The sequence below is a fragment of the Mesoplodon mirus genome (genome assembly GCF_964341445.2).
Source record: "Mesoplodon mirus genome assembly, chromosome: 3".
In the NCBI taxonomy this organism is placed as follows: Eukaryota; Metazoa; Chordata; class Mammalia; order Artiodactyla; family Ziphiidae; genus Mesoplodon; species Mesoplodon mirus.
In genome coordinates, this window is record NC_138978.1 from 25,302,955 (window position 1) to 25,326,313 (window position 23,359).

General features: G+C 48.9%; 1 protein-coding gene across 1 annotated transcript; it reads left to right on the forward strand.

Moving 5' to 3' along the window:
* The first annotated feature begins 5,051 nt into the window (after positions 1 to 5,051).
* On the forward strand, positions 5,052 to 22,959 carry SESN2 (sestrin 2). The gene is made up of 10 exons (XM_082614522.1): positions 5,052 to 5,529; positions 12,462 to 12,527; positions 14,427 to 14,624; positions 15,011 to 15,193; positions 15,305 to 15,517; positions 16,101 to 16,251; positions 16,550 to 16,668; positions 17,026 to 17,216; positions 20,222 to 20,366; positions 21,130 to 22,959. The coding sequence occupies exons 1-10, from the start codon at positions 5,467 to 5,469 to the stop codon at positions 21,214 to 21,216; spliced, it is 1,416 nt and encodes a 471-aa protein (XP_082470648.1). The 5' UTR covers positions 5,052 to 5,466; the 3' UTR covers positions 21,217 to 22,959.
* Positions 22,960 to 23,359: the final 400 nt, after the last annotated feature.

Here is a 23,359-nt window from a genome sequence, read left to right on the forward strand (position 1 = left end):
GAGGGAGGGGCGGGAGCGGGGCCGCCGCAGTCCTCACCGATCAGAGCCCGGTTGATAAGCAGAACGAGGAGAATTTGGAGACACCCCCCGCCCAGCAATCAGCCTGGGGGTTTAGCTTCCCTAACCAGCCTGGAAACCAGCCTGGGCCTAGCCTGAGTGCCGCTGCGGGCTGCTATTGGCTGCCAGATAACCCCGCCCATCTTCCTGCTCATTGGCCGCCGTGGTTTTCATAAGAGGAGCCTGTTGCTGAGCGAAAAGAAGTAAGCGCCGCTGCTTTTGCCAAGGAGAGACTTTCAGGCTGCAAACATACTGGGCGCCCTTGGGTCAAAAAAGCAACATTACTAACCATCGTTTATTCAGTCCCCACTAAATGCCAGGCTTCGTGATCCAAATTTTTTAATTTAATGGTGGTAACCACCTTTCTTGAACCAGTCACTGAGCTAGGTACTTTAAAATAAGAACAGTAACAATTTAAATGATAATTACCGTTTACTGAACACAATCTGCATCAAACCTTTTTAAGGGATTTGTATGTATCAACTCTCATCCTCACAATAGTCCCTGTGAAGGTAAACGTTATTGCCCCATTTTACATAACAGGAAGCAAGTTCAGAGAGGTGAAGTGACTTGCCCAGGTTCACACAGCTATAAAGTATAAGAATTGGACCCTTCAACTCTGATATCCTGCTTCCAAGTACAACTTTTTTTGGGGGGGGGCGAGTAACGAAAGGCTTTTGAGGGTAGGAAGAGGTGGAACGGGTTGGTGGCAAGGCCCTGGGGCATTGCTCCAGTGACAGGCCTCAGGGTGATTGTCTGAGAATGGGATATCTGGAGCCTCTAGGCCTGGAGGAGAGGGGGAAAGAGGGTTAGCAAAACACCAGAGCAAAAACACTTCTTTCTGGAAATGTGAGGCTCCTGGCGCGGTCTGTTGTGGTGCAGGTGGCCCTGGACTGGGGGCCCGGACCCCAAGGTTCTAAATACTGCTCTGTGGCCAACTGCCTGGGGAACCTTGGGCAAATGCCTTCTCTCTAGACCCCCAGGATTCCTGCCTGTAAGATGAGAGTAAGCCAAAACAAGGGGATGTGTATTCGGGCTGGGGGTCCTTGGGGAGTCTGGTTCCTGGTGGCAGCAGGGGAATCCTCAGCAACCACACAATCTTTACCTAGCTGTTGCCTGACCTCTTTTCAGGACCTGACGATTCTGTGAACTGAAAAATCCACCTTTCCTTTTTCCGCAGCCCGTTCTGAGCTATAGCAGAGTCCTGCCTGCAGGGTGCGCTGAGGGCTCACAGCCGACAAAACCAAACTGGAGCTCGTCGGGTTTTTTGTTTTATTTATTAAGAGGGGTGAATTTTTTAAAGCTTTTTGAAGATTTCTGACCTCAGGATACAATCGATGAACCTGAATTATATGTATTGCCCAACATCAGTTCTTTCCACAGTGGCTCTGGAGGGTTAGAGCTAATTTCAATTCCTTTGTTTTCCAGATGAGGAAACAGATTCCAAGAGATGAAAAGAAATTCACTTTGGGTCACGTAGCTAAAACCTAGCACCCTAGTTGCCTGACTCCTGGGCAGTGCTCTTAGGAGAGAGTTGGCTCTGTTTTCAAGAGTCTGTGGCTGTTGTGCCCCCTAATGCACAACTCCTGGGTACAGTTTCAATTTTGGTTGTATAGCTTGACGGCTCAGGACCTGTCAGCCAGAAGAACCTCCCTCAGCACCTAGCCAAATGCCTGCTTAATGAGTAATTAAATGAATGAATGTATGAATGAGCCACAGAGGTTGAGTCTGCTTTGGTTTTATCAAATAAACCAGCTGGAGTTGGGTTTCTTTCCTGAAATTCCCCCAAGGCAGAAATTATAATCTGTGATGGGAGGGGAGCGCGTGGCAAAACAATAAGAGCTCAGAAAATTACATCTGGACTGAAAAATCATAACCCCAGATCTGGTCTAGGTACAAGACTATTCTACTATAGTAAAGTGATCCCAGAATTGGGGATTAGAAAATTAATTTAGGAAGAATAAATACAGAACAGATGAGAATCCCATTAGGGTTAAAATCTGCGAGAGGGTCTGAAGCTAAAGAAACCTCAGAAACATTTCAAGTCCAACCTAGATGTATCTTCAGGACTGGCATGTGATTGAGGAATAAAAAGGGCTTTGGCCAATCAGTGGCCTCAACACAGCTGATGCAAGAGTGGAGAGTATGGCAACAGGAGGTGGATCTTTCCGAACCAAAAATACAAGGCATGGGGGAGGGGAGGAACAAACCCAGGCAATGTCACCTGGCCATGTCCTCCTGGGCTGAAAGCTTCACCGCTGGACTTCCAGAGCCCAGCACAGTGCCTGGTACACACTAGGTGGTCAATAAATATTTAGTGAATGAAAGAGAGAGGGAAGAAGCCGGAGCCCTAACCAGCAGTTTTGCTCTGAGTGGAGTTAGTTCAGGGATTCGCCTTTTCACTGGCTCCTTTTGCTCAGATTCCAACTGCCCTAGCCACCTTCAGATGATAATTTGGCTTTTCATGGAGGCTGTCCTATAAAGAGGGATGTACTGCCCCATCAATTATAGGCCACTTGACAATTATGTTTCTCCCAATTAATATATTAGAAATTTGCTTTATGCATCAGTTCCTTGTGCCAGCCTGCTTCTTACATATTCAGGTCTTTCTCTCATCAGTGGTGCAGTGGAGTTTCTGCTTTGGAGTCATCCCTGACTAGGTTTGAATCCTTACTCAACATATTACTAAGCTGTCTGAACTTTGTCAACACACCTCTTTAGCTTCAGTAACCTCATCTGTCAAATGGGGCCATAATGACTACTTCATGAGATTGTGGTGAGAGTTACATGAGATAACAGATGTATCCTGGACTGTTGTTGGAGCTCAGTAAATGGTAGTATCTGTGTCCCTTCTGAGCTTTCCTTCCAAGGAGTTTGGGTCACAAAATCTCATCCAATTGAGAATATCAGTATCTCTTGCTTTTCACAAATTCACTAACTTTGTAAGTGAAGCCTTGGGAATGATTTAGTCGCTTCCTTGAAGGTTATAAAGGGTCATTCTACAAAGGAGAGCAACTCATATTCATTAATTCAAAAGTATTTCCTGAGGACTCACTACATGCTAGTGGGGGATAGAGAGACACAGTTCCTCCCTTAAAGGAGTTCTGACACAGTCTGGTGCAGTCAAAAGAAGACATTATATGACATTGACACAAAGTTTTACTTTTCTGAACTCGAGTTTCCTCACTTTGCAAAAGTGGTCAATAACATATTCCATTGTTAGTTGGAGAGAAGGGGTAAGACATTCAGACACCATAATAAGGCTGAATCAAATTTGAAGGCCAGTGGTACAAAAAGGTAGAAACAATGTGTTGAGGAGTTGAACAGTGGGAGAGATTATTTTCAGCTGAGCTGAAGAAGCAATACTTTCTATAGGAAGTAGGATTTTGAAGCCTTCATTCAGGCCACAGTTACCAATAAAGGCATTGATTGCTGGGTTGGAGTTCAGTAGCCAGAGCTTTGCAGAGAAAGGCTTGAAGATCAAACAAGGAACATGAAGGTGGCCAGTGATAGGGCTAGAAAGGTAAATTGAGGCAGATCTTGGCAGATGTTGAATGCCAATCTAGAGGTTTGACTTTTATTCTGTAGCCGATGAAATACCAGTAAAGCTGATCTAAACATTGACATTACAGAGTAGATTTTGAAAATAAAAGCTGAATCTGACATATTGGGGTGGGGGGTGATTTCGAGGGGAATTCAATTCAAAGGAAGATTTAGTCAACAAGAACATGTTATTGGCAGGACATTGTGCTAGGTGGCATAGGGCAGAAGACAAAGATGTTAAGATGTGGACCCTGTCCTCAAGAAGCTTATAATCAAAAGGGTCAGATAAGACATGTACACAGAAAAATACAACCCAAGGTAGACTGTGATAAGTGTTACAGTAGAGCCCCAGCCCAAGTGCCTGAGCTCAGCAGAGGGTGAGATTAATTTACTTCTCCCAAGAGACTGGAGGCAGGAGACCAAGTCAGAGGGTCGTCTTTGGAATCCTAAGCCTAGACCCAGGAAGTCTCAGAGGATATGTCGGAGGTCATACAGTCCACTTTCGCTCCTGTCAGGATTCTCTGTCCCAAGTAAACAGTAACTTTAAAACTGAAACAAAAAGTGGAGCTCTGAAGAAAAACTGTGAAGAGGCTGTGGGAAGGAAAAAGAAGAAGATGAATTCAGCTTTGAGGTGCTGAGGTGCTGGTAGAAGTGACTTACTTCCAAATGGAGAGTTGAAGGCCAGGAAATGGATGAGATCAGGGAGGGAGAGTGTGCCTGGAGAGAGGAAAGATGAAAACAGTAACTAGGGGGACACCCACTTTCCAGGAGGGGGGAGGAGAAAGAGGAGTCAGAGAAGGAGTGGCCAGAGAGGTGAGAAAAAAAAAAAAAAAAACAGTAGAATACCTTGTCACAAAGTTTTTAGAAGAGGGGGATGGAAGACTGGGTGGGAGGCCCCAAGGGAGCAGAAGAGGGGAAACTGCAGCAATAGGGACTGAGGTTAGACCAGAGGTTGCCATGGACATTTCAATGAATGAAGGCTTTTCCAGAGACTCCACAAATAAGCTGGATTCCCTGTGTCTGGTACATTTTAAGATGGAGCCTTCCCGGAGGCCAGAGGAACCGGGCTGTGTGCTCTGATCTCCAAAATCTGGCGGTCAGCTCTGTAATTAGCACTACCTCTCCTAACCCGAACCAGTCCCTCCAGGAACTGAAAAGCTGAAGAACATACTTGGGAGGGATTTCACACCCGGCTCTCTGGCCCAGCCCGGTGAAGTCCCGTTTCGTCATGCAGCTTTAATGACTCTCCGGAATGTCACTCTCGTCTGGTATTGCCAACAATCTGACTAAACCCTCTTGCAAAAGTTTGCAGCATTCGTCCGGGGCGGACTACAGCTCCCAGAGTTCCCGGGCGCTTCCCGGTGCCGATTGGCTGAGCCGCAGGCTCCAGAGGGAGGTGTCGCCCCGCCTCCCCAGGAAACAGGCACCTGATTGGCTGCGGCGCGGGGCTTTTGTGTCCCCGCCCTTCCCCAGGGACCGCGGCGGGCAGAGCAGAGCTGCTGGTGTCAGAGCCCGGAGAGCGCTGGCAGTTCCGCGGTGGGGATGCTGAGGAGCGCTGGGTTTGCGAGCAGCCCTGGCCACTGCGGACTTCCGAGGCGCTCCCGGCCGTGAAAACCCCTGCGCCGCGGCCAATCCCAGGCTCCCGAGGCCATTCACCATCCAGAAGCCAGACGAGCGGGGAGTCCAGAGCAGCGGCGGCCGTTCCCGGATCCTGGGCTTTCGGAGCATTCTGGAACCCCGAGAGACACCCCGGGGCTCTAGAACCTCCCCAGCGGCCCGCAGTCCCGGCTTCCTGCGCGCGTCGGTCCGAAAGCCCCTCGGGTGCACGGGCGGTCGGCGAGCCGCGGCTGGGTCCTGGCGCACACCATGATCGTTGCGGACTCCGAGTGCCGCGCCGAGCTGAAGGGCTACCTGCCCGGGGCCGGAGAGGTAAGCAGCGGTCGAGCGACGCCACTCTTCCCTTGAACCCAGAGCCGCGTCCGAGCTTCGGGCTGTCGCGAGCTGAGTCTGTGAGCCAACCCCCACCCGGCTCGGGGAGGGGGAGTGGAGCGCGCAAGCCGGAGTGGGGTTGCATCAACTGGCAGCCTCGGCTCCCTCCGCCTCCTCCCCCTACCCCCGGGGCTGTAGAGCCCTCCAAGGCTCCCTTGGACTCCTGGCCAAAGAGAGGGGAGCCTTCTCGACGTTATCTTGGGTTTGGGCCCTGGTCGAGGGAGTCTTCAAGTCCAGGCAAATCCCGGCGCAGCGGCCCGACCACTCCTCCTCCCCGCCCCCTTCCGCAGATCCCTTCCTCTAGGCTGGGGCTAGAGGAACTGTTTCTAGGTAGGATCTGTACCCGCTGCAGTGCCCCCGCTCGGGGATTGGAGCACTTGGGGCTGGCCAACGGAGGTCGATCTCGTCCCCCGCCCCCACCTGCACCCCCGATTTGGACTGGGGGCGTGGGCGCTTCGGGGCCTTGGCGGGCTGCCGGGTACGCCGCGGCCAAAGCACGGGGGAGAGGGGGAAAACCCTGGCCGCGACACCAGAAGCCAAGCGCCGATTTGGCTGTGCCCTACTAAGTGGTCTGACGTCCCAGAAGTTTGTTTTGGAGGGACTCTCTTTGCAGTAAGGCTGGGAATACGGCTGGACCCAATCTGACACCCCCTCCCCCATTACCACCGCCACGGACAATGGCCATCTTATTTATTACGCACCTACTGGATGCCAGGCTCCGGCTTTGCCTTTTCGCTGAGTCCTCAGGATTAAACTAGCAAAATATGAGCTATACCATTAATAGTAGCCCCAATTTACGGGATGAGAAAATTGAGGCCCAGGAGGGGCTATAGAGAGGCTTCCTTCACTAACCCAGCAGAATAGCTCATTCTTTGGCTCGAGTGTCTCTAGGATTTCCAAGTGTGCTTGACACAACGGAGAGTTTTGCTTGTTTCTTGAGTTTACAGACATGGAGCTTGGCGCAAGTGTCTTACTGGGGTTGGGAGTCAGACAAGTGCTAGTCCTGAACTGTGACCCTGGGAAAAACAGCTGCACTTCTCTGAGCAGCCTGGTTTCCGGGCGTCCCCGGTTTTCTGTTAGCTTGTCACCTTTCCCTGTCATGGTTTAGGATCCCCAAGTGCTGGGACAAAAACTGCTCCTGCCACTTCTCAGTTGCGTGACTTTGACCAAGCTACCTTATTCTGTCTTTTCCTTCTTTATGGAAATAATTTTATTTATTGGGGCACCTGGGCACTAGAGCAGGCGTGCTCCGGGTCCATGTGGCAGCCTTCCCACTTACTTGCTTTGCTGTGTGACCTTGGCCAAATGATCACTTCTATGATCAGCAACTTCCTCCTGTGGAGATTTGGTCATATTTCCAAAGGACTGTTGGGAGAATTAACTGAGAATACATGCAAAGGCCAACGCACAGTGCCTAGAGCATAGCAGCTACGTCCTGTATCAAACACGCTAGCTATTTTTAGATTGTGGCCACAGCACATATTTCCCTTTCCCCAGAATGTCTCACAAGGGGGTGTCCGAGCCCGCCCCTCCTGCCTGAGGTGAGAATTGGTCCATCCCTCTTTGGGACAGTGTCTGGGAAGTGATCTGGGGAGAAGAGTGTGCCCCAGGTGGACTGGGAAGGCTCTGAGGGTGTGGCCTTTAGATGGAAGCCAGCTGTCAACAGCAGGCGGGGGTGGGGGGAAGCTGGTGATGTCTGACCCCTTTCTACATATTCTCTCTGAAGAAAAGAGGACCTTGGGGAAATGTCTGTTTTAAGCAGAATCTTTAGACGACAGTAGGGTGCTGAACTTACAGAGCCGGGTGCCCAAGGCCCAAGGGAAGTTGGACAAGTATGAACAAGGAATGCACAGTCCCCTCAACTCCCATCACTTCGCCACACATGCTTTCACCGGGTCAAGGCCTTCAGACGCTTCACTCTCGTACTGGTGGTATGTTCTCAGAGCCCTCTTGGGGTCTAGAATCACTTCCTGAAACATCACTGCCTCAGGGAAGTCTTTCCTTCCCCACCAGATAATTCCCTTCTGCATACCTGCTTCCTGTTCCCCTTCTCCATTGCAGGAGCTATTATCCCAATTACAGTATAACAGTTGTGTAATCAGGAATTTCTTGTCTGTCTCCTTTGCTAGACTAGAAACACTCTGTAGGTCCCATCCCCAGCACTGTTCTTAGTACCTAATAGGTGCTCGTAACTATTTGCCCCTTGTTGGCTTAGCTGACCCTTGTGAACTGTGCAAGATTTGAAGTCAGATCTGAGCTCCAAAAGAACCTCAGTGAGCTGTCTCTGAAGAAGGGATAAGAAGACGTATTTCCCTCCAGGTGGTTGTGAGAAATCGGCCAGATCATGGTGGGCATGTGAGTTTATATGCACCACTCACACACCCCTCCCTGCGAGGCTGGAGATCAGAGGCTGCTTGGGCTCTGTCTCCCTCTCCGGTGTAAGCCCAGGCAAGTATCTTGAGTTCAGCAGCCCACGGGGAGGGGAGTCTCTGCCCCTTCCCAGCTGGCAGAGTGACCTCAAAGGTCTCCATAGCTGAGTCCTGGAGGCTGCAGGCTCTGGATAGGATACCAAGAAATAAAGGCTGGGGCTACTCCAAGAGGCTGATCTGGGTGGTGGACAGAACCCTTGCAAGCCAGACTGAGCTGAATTCAAATCTCAGGTTGGCCTCTTGTCAGCTGGTGCTTAACCTTTGGAACCTTAATCTTTCCTTGTGTGCAGAAGAGACCCCCCACCCCCACCCCCAAACTGATGAAGATTAGATGCAACCAGTTTGCTAGTGAAAGGTAATATGAAAGCTGATATGAAAGGTAACTTTTAGTGAGCGCTTAAATCAAGAGCCAGACGCTGAGCTCTGAGGTGATTATCCTCTCTTTACAACTTGCCTGAAGCCCTCTCCGTTGAGTGGCCACCCAGACGGCTGTCTGACCTCAGTGTTCCTGCTGCCCTGTGGGGTCCCCTCAGTTGGAACTCATTGGTTTTCCCTCTGCCCCATCCTAGCTGTGTTGCCTTGGGTAGGTCACCCGCCCCCTCTGGTTTTCCTTTCTTTATCCGCATAGTCAGGGTGGGGATCTTGCCTTTATCAGGTGTGCTGAACCTGCACTGTCCGATATGGTAGCCCTTAGCCACATGTGGCTATTGAAATTTAGATAAATCAGATTTTTTAAAATTAAAAATTCAGTTTTTAGTTGCACTAGTCATACTTCAAATGCTCAGCCACTGTGGCTAGGGGCTACCATATTTATTGGACAGTGCAGATAAAGAATATTTCATCATAGCAGAAAGTTTTATTGGACTCACTGTGCTAAACTCTGGGATAACAACAGAGAACTAGATCCAATGTGTGCTCTCAAGGTAAGAAACAAGGCAGGATGACAAGGGCTGTGACTGGGGCAGTGGATCCCCTGGGAATGTAGACGGAGAAGGAGCTTCTCATTCCTGGTGAACCTCAGAGGCAAAGCCTTGGGGCTTCTGAGACCTTGAGAAGTTTAGAGAATAGGAAGTTTCTGCAGTTGAGGAAATCTGATTTGTATCCTAACTCTGCTACCTCCTTCCTGTCTGAGTGACCGGAAGTGACTTGACCTCTCTGAACCTTATTCCCCATCTGTAAAATGGGAGCTCTGGTAGTAGAACTCCCTTAACGTGCACATGAAATAAATGCTTCACCAATGGTAATCAGCGTTGTTACCCACCATTATTATTATTGACTTCCTACCCCAGGAAGTAGGGGAGGGCTGATTTGGAGGTGTCATCTCTTGGTGGTGGGCCCCTGCCCTGTCTGCTTCCTCTCAAGTTTTGGGTGTCTAGGTTGGGGAAGCATTCAGGGTACTGGAGCTCTGGATTAGAATCTACTTGGTCTTGCCTTCAGGGCTTTGCACTTTCTGTTACCTCTGACTGGAATGCTGGTTCCCTAGATCTTTATAGGCCCTTTACAGGCCCATCAACTCATTTAGATATTTGATATTTAGATATCAACTTAAAGGTTGTCTCCTCAGTGGCTTTCCCTGTCTACTAAGACTGACATATTGCACACACTCCCCCACCCATCTATATAGTCTATGATTTGAAATCCTATTCATCATTTGTTTGATTGTCTTTCTCCTTTAGATCGTAAATTCTGGGAAAGCTAAGATTTTGTCTTTTCACTCCTGTACTCTTGCTGCCTGCAACGTAGTCATCAAAAATATTTGTTGGGCTTCCCTGGTGGCGCAGTGGTTGAGAGTCCGCCTGCCGATGCAGGGCACATGGGTTCGTGCCCCGGTCCGGGAGGATCCCACATGCCGCGGAGCGGCTGGGCCCGTGAGCCATGGCCGCTGAGCCTGCGTGTCTGGAGCCTGTGCTCCACAACGGGAGAGGCCACAACGGTGAGAGGCCCACGTACCGCAAAAAATATATATATATATTTGTTGAGTGAACAGATTAATTCTGGTTCCACCTGGAAAGCACTTAACACAGTGCCTTATAATTGAGAAAGTGATCAATAAATGGTGTGAAACAATGGCACTCCCTCCCTGGCAAATTATGCTGGGCCGCACCCAATTAAATTAGAATTGCTGGGCCTTGGCATTGGTATTTTTTAAAAAGCTTCTCAAAGGGATTCTAAATGTGCAGCTTGGGTTGAGAGGCCCTTGTTTGAAATAACAATGAGGTTAATGATCTCTGACTTGTTAAGTGCTTGCTGTGACAGAGGTACTGAGCTAAGGCCTATACAGGCAGTACCTCATTACATCCTCATGACTACCCAGTGACAGTAGGTACTATTACCCTGTAATTTGGTGAGGAAACTGAGGCTCACATAGCTAGCAGATAATAGGTGGTGGAGTTGTCATTTGAGCCCAGACAGTTTGTGTCAAGAGCCCCTATCTTTTAACAGTATTCTATCGTCACAATCATCATCATCATCTTCATCAGGGCTGATAATGTTGGTAGATCCAGACTTATCATTTAAAGACCCACAGGCATCAGTTTCTTCCCTTGACAGCTCCTGGGGCAGATTTTAGAGTGGGAAGGGATTCCCAAAGCTGTTCGCTGTCCCTCGCTAGTACCCTGGTGGGCCCTCCCTGTCCCACCCCCCCCAACTCCCCCAGTTCCTTCCTGCCCTTCCCCACCACACCTGGCTGTGGTTTTCTATCTGTCCTTAGGTCCCCTGAGGGGGAGGCCCAGTTTGTGGAGTCAGCAATCCTTATCTCCCAGACAGAGCTGTTAGGTTTTTTTTTTCTCTTTGGTGAGGGAGGAGGGAAGGTGAAACGGAAGTGCTTGGGGACTCTGGTGGTTTCTATGCTGGACTTGGACCAGGCTGGCCTGGTAGATCCCAGAAGTATGGGCTGAAAGGGGCCTAAGCAGTCAGCCCAGCTACCTTCTTTGTCCAAGATTAAGGCCCAGAGAGTTTAGGTTACTTTCTCAGAGTCACACAGCAAGTTAGTGGCAGCAGAATTGGTACTCATGCCTGGGACTTTTGGACCCTTGTTCTTTCCTTTGTGGTCTTTCAGAGCCCCAGAGCTCTGCCTCCCTCAGGAGGTTTTTGGCTACGTGAAAAGGAAGGTTCAATTATAATCTTTAGTCCCTGGACACTTGAGGATTAGCAGTAAGTCTAAATTTGAATGAGATGGGGAGAGTTAGGAGGACACCGTCTCTGTCCAGTGAGGGTATGACTCTGGTTTGGATAAACTGTTTCTAAGGCCAGTGCTGAGAGCCCCCTCCCAGGTATCAAAACAAATGGATAAATAAAACTGGTGGTTTCCATAGAGGCTCCAATACAGCCACGTCAGAATAGCTGCTACCATCAGCGTTGTACCGCCCTGCCCTCCACGCCTCTCTGCTTTCTCTGTTTTCTTCATTCGCAGACTAGTGTGAATTACCTGGCTCCTTTCTCCACAGAATGTGATCTGGTATTAGGGAGACCTATCTCAGACAATTAGAAGGCAACATTTTCAGAAGCAAAAACGTTGGGAATTGGGGGGTCACAGATGAGGATCAGAAGAAAGATTCTTAGACCCTGGAAGACAGAGTTAGCTCTGCAAAAGGTGTGACCAGTGTGAGCACAGTGGGCCTGAGCCACTAATGGCCTGGGAGGCTACAGGAGGCAGAGGCAGGATTTTAAGCCAGTGATGAGATTTGCACTCGAGAAAGTTCACTCTGGCTACAGAAAGTTTGCCCTCTTTAGAAACCACCAGGATCATGTACTCACTAGATCTGCTCCTGGTCCCAGAGGTGGGGTTGGGGGAGGATGTTTTATTTATTCATTAGTTCTGTTAACTTGGTAGAGGATGGATAGGAGAGGGCGGGGCTGTGGACGCAGGGAGACCATCGATGAGGCTGTGGGTTTCAGAGAGGCTGAAGCTGCATCATAGGAATCTAGGGGACTTGGTAACCTGGCTTCAGGATACGAACAAGGGGACTTCTTCTGTAGGTTCTCCAGGGCTGCCAAGAAGGTGGCCTCCTGGAAATGTGCAGCACAGTGGCTGTATATTTCCCTTGGGGCTATATAGTAGGCTCCTGTGTCCCTTCCCAGTTCCTGAAGAACTCAGCCTGTGGGGTAAGCTCTCTTGGTCGCTTTACCCTTTCTTCACCCACCAAACTGGTATATATCTCCACCTGACTGCTTCATGCAAGGTGGGCCAGAAAGGTGATTTTAAAAGCTCAGTGTGGGGGACTTCTCTGGTGGTCCAGTGGTGAAGACTCTGTGCCCCCAATGCAGGGAGCCCGGGTTCGATCCCTGATCGAGGAGCTAAGATCCTGGATTTCGTATGGTGCAGCCTAAAAAAAAAAAAAAAACTTAGTGTGACCCCTCGCATAAGAGGAGAAAACTGGAGAGAGAACTATCTTCTTAGTCCTCGCTTTTACCTCCATCTAACCATGATGTGTTTCCTTCTAGGAGCAGAGGGAGAGCCGGGCTCGGCGAGGCCCTCGAGGGCCCAGCGCCTTCATTCCAGTGGAGGAGGTAAGCTTGGAAGGGGTTAGGAATTGTTGTTGGTCCCTGGGAAGAAAGGACATGGGGCATTGAGTGTGTGTGGGGGCTTTGCTGGTCTCTTGAAATTGCAGGTTTGAAACTACCCCTTCAGGTTCTTGACCCATTTAATCCACAAAACAGCTCTGTGAGGCAGGCATATCAACCCCATCTTGCTGGGAAGAAACAGGCTCAGAGAGATAAAGTGATAATAACACAGCTAGGTAATGAGCAAACTGTGATTCCCAGAACAAGACTTGTATTTCCTTAAGAAGATAGAACTATGCATGTTTATCTTCTTATCCTTGACTGTACATGTATTAAAGTTTTTTTCGACTTCAAAAGTAATATGTGTTCATTATTTTTATTTTATTTTTCTTTTTTTGTTCATTATTTTTAAATTTCCAATGTTTCAGAAAGCTTTAGTCTCTTACAATCCCAATCCCACAGAGATAATCACTGTTAACCATTTGCCACTGTTTTCCAGACTTTTTTTCATACAGAGCCAAGGTCATAGTTTATAACATGGTTTTGTGGTTGTTGTTTATTTGGGTTTTGGGTGTGGTTTTTTTTGGTTGTTATGTTTCATTTTTTCACTTAATACAACAGAGACACCTTTCATCTACTGAGTCAGGTCATGCATTCATTTATTTAACAGATATCTACTGAATGATTAATGTGTGTCAGGCACTGTTCTAGGTGCTGGGGATACAGCAGAGAACAAGACAGACAAAAATCCTTGCCATCATGGAACTGACACTCCAGTGTGTGCCTGGTGGTGGGGGAAACTTCAAAACACATGAACAGGCAAATTAAAAAATAATAGTTTCCTTCTTTTTCTTTGGCCTTCAGTGAACAAAGACAAATGGTTCCTTGTCCTCCTTGCTCTCCTAAATGTGTAGGCCAAGCAGTTAATGAGCTGTTAACAAACGTCTAAACCCTTCAGTTCCTTCCACCCTTTGTAAGTGGAAAGCACACAACCACCCGCTGATTATTTATGTTGGTAGCCCAGAATTTTAAGCTCAAATATTGTTCTTATCTTTTATTTTTTCATTTATAAGTAACCACTCCTGTTCTGTAATAAAGGAAAGAAATAGGCTTTGGGGTTAATCAGGAATTGAATCCTGGTTCTGTCATTTACCAGATCTATAACCTTGAGCACAGAATGAAATCTCCCTGGGTCTTGATTCCCTCATGTGTCAGTGGGGGAAAATAATAGTATTCACCTCACAGGGTAACTGGGAAGAATCAGTGAGATAATGCAGGCAGGGAACGCTCCAAACTCAGACCTGGCATGGAGAAATCACTCAGGAAGTGTGAACTATTTTGCATCCACCTCCAATGACTGCATGGATTTGCACTATTAGAATAGAAGCTCTGTGGGGAATTCCCTGGTAGTCCAGTGGTTAGGATCCTACGCTTTCATTGCCGAGGGCCTGGGTTCAATCCCTGGTTGGGGAACTAAGAGCCCGCAAGCTACCCGGCACAGCCAAAAAAAAAAAAAAAGAAAAAAGAACAAAAGCTCTACGAAAGCAGGAGAAGCTGTACTTTAATCTCTGTGCCTGAGGCTTCCTATCTAAAATTGGAGAAAACAGGTCTCTAATTTCATAGTTGTGAATATTAAATGAGTTAATATATGTAAAGTGTTTGAACAGTGCTTGGCACTTAGCGAGCATTATATAAGTATCAACTAGTATTATATAAAGTGTCTAATAAGTATTTGTTTAATCATTTAATGAAATATCTTTTCCTCCCCTGTTCTCCTTTTTTTGGACATGGTGGTTGTCTTCAGTTCCTTGCTATTAAAATCCCAATGAATGCAATGAATATGTCGGTCTCTTTGGTGGGGAGGGCAGGAGGGGAAGCCATCCCTTCCTCACCTTTGCTTGGCAGGTCCTTCGGGAGGGAGCCGAGAGCCTTGAGCAACACCTGGGGCTGGAGGCGCTGATGTCCTCCGGGAGGGTGGACAACCTGGCAGTGGTGATGGGCCTGCACCCCGACTACTTTACCAGCTTTTGGCGCCTGCACTACCTGCTGCTGCACACGGATGGGCCCTTGGCCAATTCCTGGCGCCACTACATCGCCATCATGGTGAGCCTGTCTGAGCCTGACTTTTGTAGGGGTGGACACATTGGGGGATTCGGTCCTCAGATCTCTTTGCTGGGGGCTTGATTCCACAAACAAGGAGGAGGGGCAGCATAAAGCAAAGCCCTGGCTTTATCTGACCATTCATCGAATTTTAGATTTTGAAGAGAGGCATATTCAATGCCTGCTTTGCAGATTGGGAAACTGAGGCACGAAGGAGTCAGGTGACCTGCCCAAGGGAGGACAACAAACCAGTGGCAAAGCTGGGGTTAGAACCTACGTTTCCTGCCTCTCAGGCAACAGTGAGGCTTGTGATGTTCCCTCCATGGGGTACCCACCCAAGCAGGGCACAGAAAGAAGAGGGTGATCTGGGCTCTGTCCACCCCCTCCAGGCCGCCGCCCGCCACCAGTGTTCCTACCTGGTGGGCTCCCACATGGCTGAGTTTCTGCAGACTGGCGGTGACCCTGAGTGGCTGCTTGGCCTCCACCGTGCCCCTGAGAAGCTGCGCAAGCTCAGCGAGATCAACAAGCTGCTGGCGCATCGGCCGTGGCTCATCACCAAGGAGCACATCCAGGTGCAGTGGGCGGAGAGGCAGGTCCCCAAGGGAGCACGGGGGCCGGGCTGGGGCATGGCAGGCAGCCCAGGGCAGGCACTGAGCAGGTCTGACCTTTCCTTTTCTCTCCAGGCCTTGCTGAAGACAGGCGAGCACAGCTGGTCCCTGGCCGAGCTCATCCAGGCCCTGGTCCTCCTCACCCACTGCCACTCGCTAGCCTCCTTCGTGTTCGGCTGTGGCATCCTCCCTGAGGGGGACCCCGAGGGCAGCCCCGGCCCCCAGGCCCCTTCACCCCCCAGTGAGCAGAGCACACCCCCCAGCAGGGACCCACTGAACCACACTGGGGTAAGTCACGGGCTTCAGTCTTGGTGGGAGAGGAAGCTGGCATGGCCCCTGGTCCTTGGGTAGAAGACAGCGCCTCCCTATCTGAAGCTGCCTCCCTATCGCACACTGAGAGGCCTTAGAAAAGTTATTTGATTTTGGAACCCAGTTTCCTCATCTGGGAAATGAGGATAAAGACTCGCACTTCATAAAGGGTTGTGAAGATGAGATGAAATAACCATGTGACTGGCCTCGGCATGGAGCCCCGTGGGCTTAAAGTCACTGACTTTTAGAACTTTAAAAATACAAAGTTTGCCTCTCATTCTATAAAGTGGCTTATTTGTTTGTATTTTTAAAATACAGATACTTTAAAAAGCCCTCTCCTGTGAGGGAAGTTGATGCTCAGAGAAGCCGTGTCTATTCTCTTGCTCTTAAACATCACTTTGGGAAGCACAGGCCATGTGAGCTGTCCAGTGCAGTGGCTGGCACAGAGGAGGCACAGGGCTTTTACGATCCTTTGGGAAGGCCCGGCATGTGGGAAAGACGTGTGGGGTTTCTGGGGCCCAGGGAGGAAGAGTAGGTGGCCACCACCAGGTCTCTCCTGCAGGGCTTTGAGGCCGCCCGCGATGTGGAAGCTTTGATGGAGCGCATGAGGCAGCTGCAGGAGAGCCTGCTGCGGGATGAGGGGGCCTCCCAGGAGGAGATGGAGAGCCGCTTTGAGCTGGAGAAGTCAGAGAGCCTGCTGGTGACCCCCTCAGGTACAGGGTCACAGGCATCCAGGTTCAGGGGCCGCCCCCTCCTTACATCATCTCTGCTGGGAAGCAGGTACCTCCATGCACTGCACCTCTGCAGCCACATCCCAGCCACCACAGGCCTGATTTACCTCCCCCCCCAGGCCTGGCTCCTGCCGAAGTCCTGGTCCCACTCGATGTGGCGAGGGGCTTTCTCTGGCCCCCTGCTCTGCATTCCCTAGCCCCCTAATGGTGATTAATCAGGAGTGGAGGCCACTGTGCTCCATGCCTTGGCCTCACCATGACCTCTTTCTGACGTCCTCAGCGGACATCCTGGAGCCCTCTCCAAACTCAGACATGCTGTGCTTTGTGGAAGACCCCACTTTCGGATACGAGGACTTCACCCGGCGGGGGACTCAGGCGCCCCCCACCTTCCGCGCCCAGGTAGGCTCTCCCCACTGGTCTTACTATTGCTTTACAAACAAGCAGGGGTGGGTGGTTTATGTAGTTAGAGATTTGGGCACCTTCTCTCCCTCAGGATTCCACGAGGGAAGTGGGAGACCCTGGATGTGAAGGGACCCACCTGTGCCCTAAGCTCAGGGGATCCTGATCACAAGCAGGAAGTCATCACCAAGCTGCATCCTCCTCAGCTTCTCAGGTCCAGAACAAGCAGCGGGTTAGATCTGTGGGGGTGGAGAGACATATTATGGAGAGCCAAGGTGTGCTCCAGAGGATGGCATCTCTCCAGCTAGCCTTGGGCCCCAAACAGTCTCCTCACTGACCCCTTCCCACATTCCTCAGGATTATACCTGGGAGGACCATGGCTATTCACTGATCCAGCGGCTCTACCCCGAGGGTGGGCAGCTGCTGGATGAGAAGTTCCAGGCAGCCTATAGCCTCACCTACAACACCATTGCCATGCACAGCGGAGTAGATACCTCCATGCTCCGCAGGGCCATCTGGAACTACATCCACTGCGTCTTTGGCATCAGGTGAGTGCAAGACCAGGACATGAGTGTATTGCAAGCCCTCAATCTGAGCTCACAATTGTTTCCTTTTTCTGTTTGTTTTTCTTTCCCTTTCTTCCTGTCTATATTGTTTTTCAAAGCAAATGTATTTCTTTGCTGATTATAAAAGATAATAGCCATGCTTACCTTTTGAAACTCTTTAATCTGACCCCCAGAGATAACTAGGGAGATTTTATATATATGTGTGTGTGTGTGTATATGTATGTGTGTGTGTGCATATATATGTGTATATATATATATATATATATATATATATATATATATATATATATTGAGAGAGAGAGTTATATTTGTATTTTCATTCCAAGTAGCATTTCTTCTCATAATAAACAACAGAAATGCCAACAGTAGGGGATTTTAAATAATGACATATCCATTCAGTGAAATATTATGCAGCTATTAAAAATTATAATCATGGTTTATTTATATTGCCATGGGAAAATGGTCAAAATGTATTGAAAGGAAAGAAAGCTCGCTGCCAACCAGAATCTTCTTTTTGTTCCTTTTTTTTTTTTCTTTAAACTAAAAGTGTGTACATGCATGGGAAATGTGTGGAAGGCTGTACCGTAAGATGTTATTTGATAATGGTTGTCTCTGTGCGGTATATGATGAATTACATTTTCATTCTGTTACCTAAGTATTTTCTGATCTTTTTTGAGTAGTTTTTTTTTTAATTGATGGAATCATACTTGATATATTCTGCAACTTGCTTTTTTTACCTAATAATCTATTGTGAACCACCTTCCTTGTTGATGTGAATACATCTTTCATGCTTTTTAGCCACTGCGTAGTGTTGTTATGGATGAAGTGTAATTATCCAACCATTTCCCTATTGTTGGATATTTAGGTGGTTTGCAGTTTTTCACTATGACAAATACCATGTGCAATGATTAGTTTTATACCTAAGTCCTTTTATTAAATTAATTAATTTATTTATTTAATTTATTTGGGCTGCGTTTAATTTATTTTGGCTGGGTCTTCGTTGCTGCATGCGGGCTTTCTCTACTTGTGGCGAGTGAGGGCTATTCTTCGTTGCGATGTGCTGGCTTCTCATTGTGGTGGCTTCTCTTGTTGCGGAGCACGGGCTCAGTAGTTGCGGCATGTGGGCTAAGTGGTTGGGGCTCGCAGGCTCTAGAGCTCAGGCTCAGTAGTTGTGACACACGGGCTTAGTTGCTCCGCGGCATGTGGGATCTTCCCGGACCAGGGCTTGAACCCGTGTCCCCTGCATTGGCAGGTGGATTCTTAACCACTGTGCCACCAGGGAAGCCCTATGCCTAAGTCCTTGTAGGTAAACCCTAGATGTGAAATTACTTGTCAAAAATATACACAGAACAATTTTTTTTATTTTTAAAAACCTCACTCTGATAATGTTGTGGGAAATTTAAAGAATTAAAGAAAGAAACAATTTCCCTAAATTCTACTACTCCACAACCACATCCACATTCTGAGATGTTTTCCTCCATTGCTTTTTTTCTTTCTTATGTAGTTGCTTTTGTATAGTTGAAATTATAATTGTTATTTCATTTTTTAAAAGATATGCTTGATGTTTGTAAAGAGCCAGATTTTTAGTAAATTTAGGAAACATAACAAAAAGAAGAAAATAAAAATCATCCATAATCCCACCTGCTCTTATTATTGTCAAATATTTCTTTCCTGTCTTTTTTCCATGCACAAATGACCAAAACATATATAATTTTACAAAAACAAGACTTTCTTGTCTACTGTATTTATTTTACTCAGTTTAATCAAATGAGAGCATATTTTAGAGAACACATGATTTTTTTTTCTTGCTTTTCTAGTTTAGCTATTATTCCAAGCATCCAAAAAAAAAAAATCCCCAAAGTTTTAAAAAGGTACATGTTCCTTGTAGAAAAATGTGCATTTCTGTGCGTTACTAGCTGTAAATCATATTTCACTGAGTGGGTTGAGCTGTGCTTGGCCAGCCTCCTTCTGGCCAACCTCCTTGGCAGGTTTCTAAGTCAGGGAAGGCCAAGGATGGACGGGCATCTTAGGGTGTGTGTGGCACAGGCTAGTTCCTGCCCAGCTGCCAGGTCCAGGCTCCTCCACTCTCCAACATGGCCCTCACTCCTAAACCTTTGTCTACCAAATCTGTCCTCTAGTCTAAAACTGGTCTTCTGGGACTTCCCTGGTGGTCCAGTAGTTAAAACTGTGCTTCCACTGCAGGGGGCACAGGTTCGATCCCTGGTCGGGGAACTAAGGGCCCATGTGCTGTGTGGCGTGGCCAAAAAAAAAATTTTTTTTAACTTAAAAAAAAATAAAGAAAAATTAAACCAGTCTTCCTTATCCTCACTGATCTGTGATGACTCACTGGCTCACTGGACTAGGGAGTGACAAAGTGGCTTCTAAGCTTGTCACCAACTTGCTCGTTGACTTTGAACAAGCTAATTGCCTTCCCCAGGCCTTAGTTTGCCCATCTGTAAAATGACTACCAGCTCCTTTTTCTCTTTCCCTCTTCCTTCTCCAGGGTAAATATTTGCATTGATCTCCTGCCCCATCTTCCATGCATGGCCTCAGCTGTAAAGTAGTGACTATGACCTTGGAGTCAGGCAGAGCTGAGTGTGAATCCCATTCCCAGATGTGTGACCTAGGGCAGGTGACTTCACTTCTCTGAACCTCAGTTTCATCTATAAAATTGAGGCTGATGAAATACAATAAATTGGATACAATAGTTTTGTATACAGTAGTGTATAGTAGTTTTGAGGATGCCATGAATACATGTTCACATGGTCAATACAGCATGCTCACCCTCTGTGCATTCCCCTACGGGTCCAGTGGCCTGTGATATATGACATCAACTATTTTTCTAAGAGGAACGAAGTTTCTAGTTGCTTCCTACCTTCTGCCTTTTCTTGCCACTCTCTGTTCCTCCTTCTGCAGGGTGGGACTGGGGAGAGGAAATACTTGTGGGATCAGAGGGTAAGTGATGCTACTGGGGCCTTTCCAACCAGATATGATGACTATGACTACGGAGAGGTGAACCAGCTCCTGGAGCGGAACCTCAAGGTCTATATCAAGACAGTGGCCTGCTATCCAGAGAAGACCACCCGAAGAATGTACAACCACTTCTGGAGGCACTTCCGCCACTCAGAGAAGGTGCGGCTCTTGGGGAAGGAGCAGGACGGAAGCAGACAGACTGGCCCATGGAGGAGGCAAGGGGTCGGGACCCAGTGAGGTGCCCTAGACTAAGTCTGTTCTGCCAGATGGGGCTCCTGGGTGTATTGTCCTGGGTTCATGTCCTACTCCACTGTGTGGTTTCAGACTCCATTTACTCACCTGTAAAGTAGGAGTGTGCTTCACAGGGTCCTCAGTGGCAGCCAGAAGGACCTGGGTTCAAATCATAACCCTATTACCTTGTAGTCATGTGACCTTGGGCAGGTCATTTTGCCTCTCTAAGCTTGTTTTCTTTACAATAGGAATAAAAACTGCCTGCCTTTCAAGGTTGCTGGGAGGATAAAATAAGAAAATGAATGTAAACCTCTGATCCCAAATAGATGTCAGGGGTAGCTATCGTTTTTAGTTTTGGGGGATGAAGAGATTAGCCGTGATAAGGATAAATGTGCTTGAAATTCTAACACAGTCCTTGCACCAAGTTGCTTAGAGCCTTAGGAAAGGTCAAGGCATCTCTGTAGGAAACTTCCCTGACAGTCAGGTGGTTAAGACTCTGTGCTCCCAATGCAGGGGGCACAGGTTCAATCCCTGGTCAGGGAACTAAGATCCTGCATGCCACACAGCATGGCCCAAAAAAAAAAAAAAAGAGTGGGGAAGGATGAGTGGTCAGGGATAGTGGCAGTCTGGGAGGGAAGGGGATGGCGAGGAGTGACATCAGTTGCCAACAAGCCCTTGTTCTGTGCCCCAGGTCCATGTGAACTTGCTGCTTCTGGAGGCCCGCATGCAAGCCGCCCTGCTCTATGCCCTCCGCGCCATCACCCGCTACATGACCTGACTCGTGTGCAGGACCTGGGCCTGGAGCAGCTGACCCTGGGTGCATCCTTCTCCCTGCAAGGACTTCTCTGTCTGGAGACAGACTCTAAGCCTGCCTGTCCCACGCCCACCCACCCTATTCTGGTGGTGGACCTGTGTGTGATGTGCAGCCCCTGAGCCACACCCTCCTTCTCACTGGAATGGACAGGATCATTGCACTGACTCTGGGATCTCAGCTCTGCCCCTGGGAGCTGGAAGAGGACTAGCAAATCTCCAGGCGCCAAGGCCCTTCTTCCTGCCCCTACCCCCAGAGGCCAAGGGCACAGGAAGGAAAATGGGCTGAGCTCAGACTTGTGTGCCAGCAGGCAGGGGCCCGGGCAGCACAAGTACTTTGGCTTTCCTGGCCTGGGAAGTCCCTGGCCTGGCCCCCAGGGGAGAGGGGCAAACACCTCCAGGGACTGACACTCCAAGCAGCTTTGCCTTTCCTCCTGCTTCCTCATTCTCAGACTTCATTACCTCCCACCTGCCATTCATCCATCAATGTGAAAGTCAGGGTCACAGCTGGTTTGTGCATCTGGCTCCCCAAAAGCCTGTTCTGTCAGGCAGCCTGCAGGCCTCTCGTTCCCTGGTTGCCCCAGTCCTAGTTCAGTTCCTTTGACCTCCTTTGTTTGCCCTTTTACCATTTTCTCCCACACCTGGTGGTATGAGGCCCCAGGAGAGAGACCAAGCACATCAAACAAGCAGATTATCTCTAGAGAGTCTGGACTCTCTGTTGGTCACTTTGCCTTTAGAAGAGGAGGGAGTATTATATTATACATTCTCTGTTTTCAGTTTTTTATGGGTGAGGTTCTTCAGGGCCTCAACCCTAGAGCCGTAGTCAGTGTCTGAGAGGACAGGGAAAAATCTGTCCTCCCCAGAGCTGCACCTGCCCTGCAGAAGCTGGCATCCCACTTTGCTATCTCCCATGGCTCTGCCACAAACATTTGCCAAAAAAGCAAGCCTTTCTAGGTGGTTTAGGTGGCACATGGCTCAGGGGGAGAGGCAGGAGACCCCAGGGTTCTTTTGTGGGTCCTGGCACTGGCCAGGTGACCTCCATTTCCACAGTTGCAGACTGAGGGGTAGTTTCTGAGATATTTGAGCCTTCACTCAGATTCTGAAGCCAGCAGCCAACTGCAATTCTTGCAGGATCTCGAGGGCTTCTGGGGAGCCCCTCCCCTTGTAGTCAGTCTCTCCGGGCTACCTACCAAGGACCTCCCTACCCCCATCCCAATTTCTGTCCCTTCTCCTCGATTTTAGGTGGATTGCTTGGAGGCAGAAGCAGCCGAGGACTGATCCCAGGCACTTTCTGTAGCAAACAAGCTGTGAATTATGACTTCCCTTGCCCTTCCTCCGGCAGTATGTGCCTCCTCTCTGACCAGTTGGGAGGTGACTGAAGAAAGGCAAGGGCCAAGCTGCTGCTGCTTCTGACCCTCCTTTCTGGGGTGGGGCAGGAGAAGAGCCTGGTCACTGTGCCACATTTCATACCCGTGCAGGCATGGGCAAGCGACTGGCACCCCCTTCAGGCCTCAAAGCCCTCCCTGCAATGAAGCTGGGCAGGAGACAAGAGGCCCCAGCATTGGGGTTTGGATTCCAGAGGGGACAAGATGACTGTACGTGTCCCTGGGTGGGTGGGGAGGAGTATTCAGTGTTCAAGTGCAGAAATCTTCACCTTTGCTACCAGTTCTGTATGATGAGAAATAAAAGTTCACTGAGGTTTTGTTTTGTACTTCTTGTTAATGGGCTGTTTTTCCATTTCCTAAGGGTCATGGTTCACCTCTTGGCATAAGCAGGGAGCTGTGATTGCATCATGGACCTGACCTGCCAGCCCTTACCCTGTTAAGCACTGTGCCCACGACCACAGGGTTGGGAGTGGTTGGCACTAAAAGTCTACTTTTGTCCCTTGGGTGTCCAGCCCTGCCACTCATCTGTGGCTGGCCTGGCATTGTGGAATAATAATGGCCATCTTATTTTTCTCACTATGCCTGGCCCCGGGCTGGCTACTTGGAGTCATTTCTCTGAATCCACAGAAAAATCCTGTAAGGGAATTGAGACTCAGAGGTCAAGTGACATTGCTGAGGCCACATCAGTGGTCAGTGGTGGAACCAGGATTCCACTTGATCAACTTG

What these genes read in the sequence shown, in the direction of transcription:
- SESN2 (XM_082614522.1), top strand. Translation starts at nt 5,467, where the DNA reads ATGATCGTTGCGGACTCCGAGTGCCGCGCCGAGCTGAAGGGCTACCTG. An exon ending in TCACCAAGGAGCACATCCAG is followed by an intron (nt 15,194 to 15,304) that starts GTGCAGTGGGCG and finishes TTTTCTCTCCAG; the next exon opens with GCCTTGCTGAAGACAGGCGA. An exon ending in ACTTCCGCCACTCAGAGAAG is followed by an intron (nt 20,367 to 21,129) that starts GTGCGGCTCTTG and finishes TCTGTGCCCCAG; the next exon opens with GTCCATGTGAACTTGCTGCT.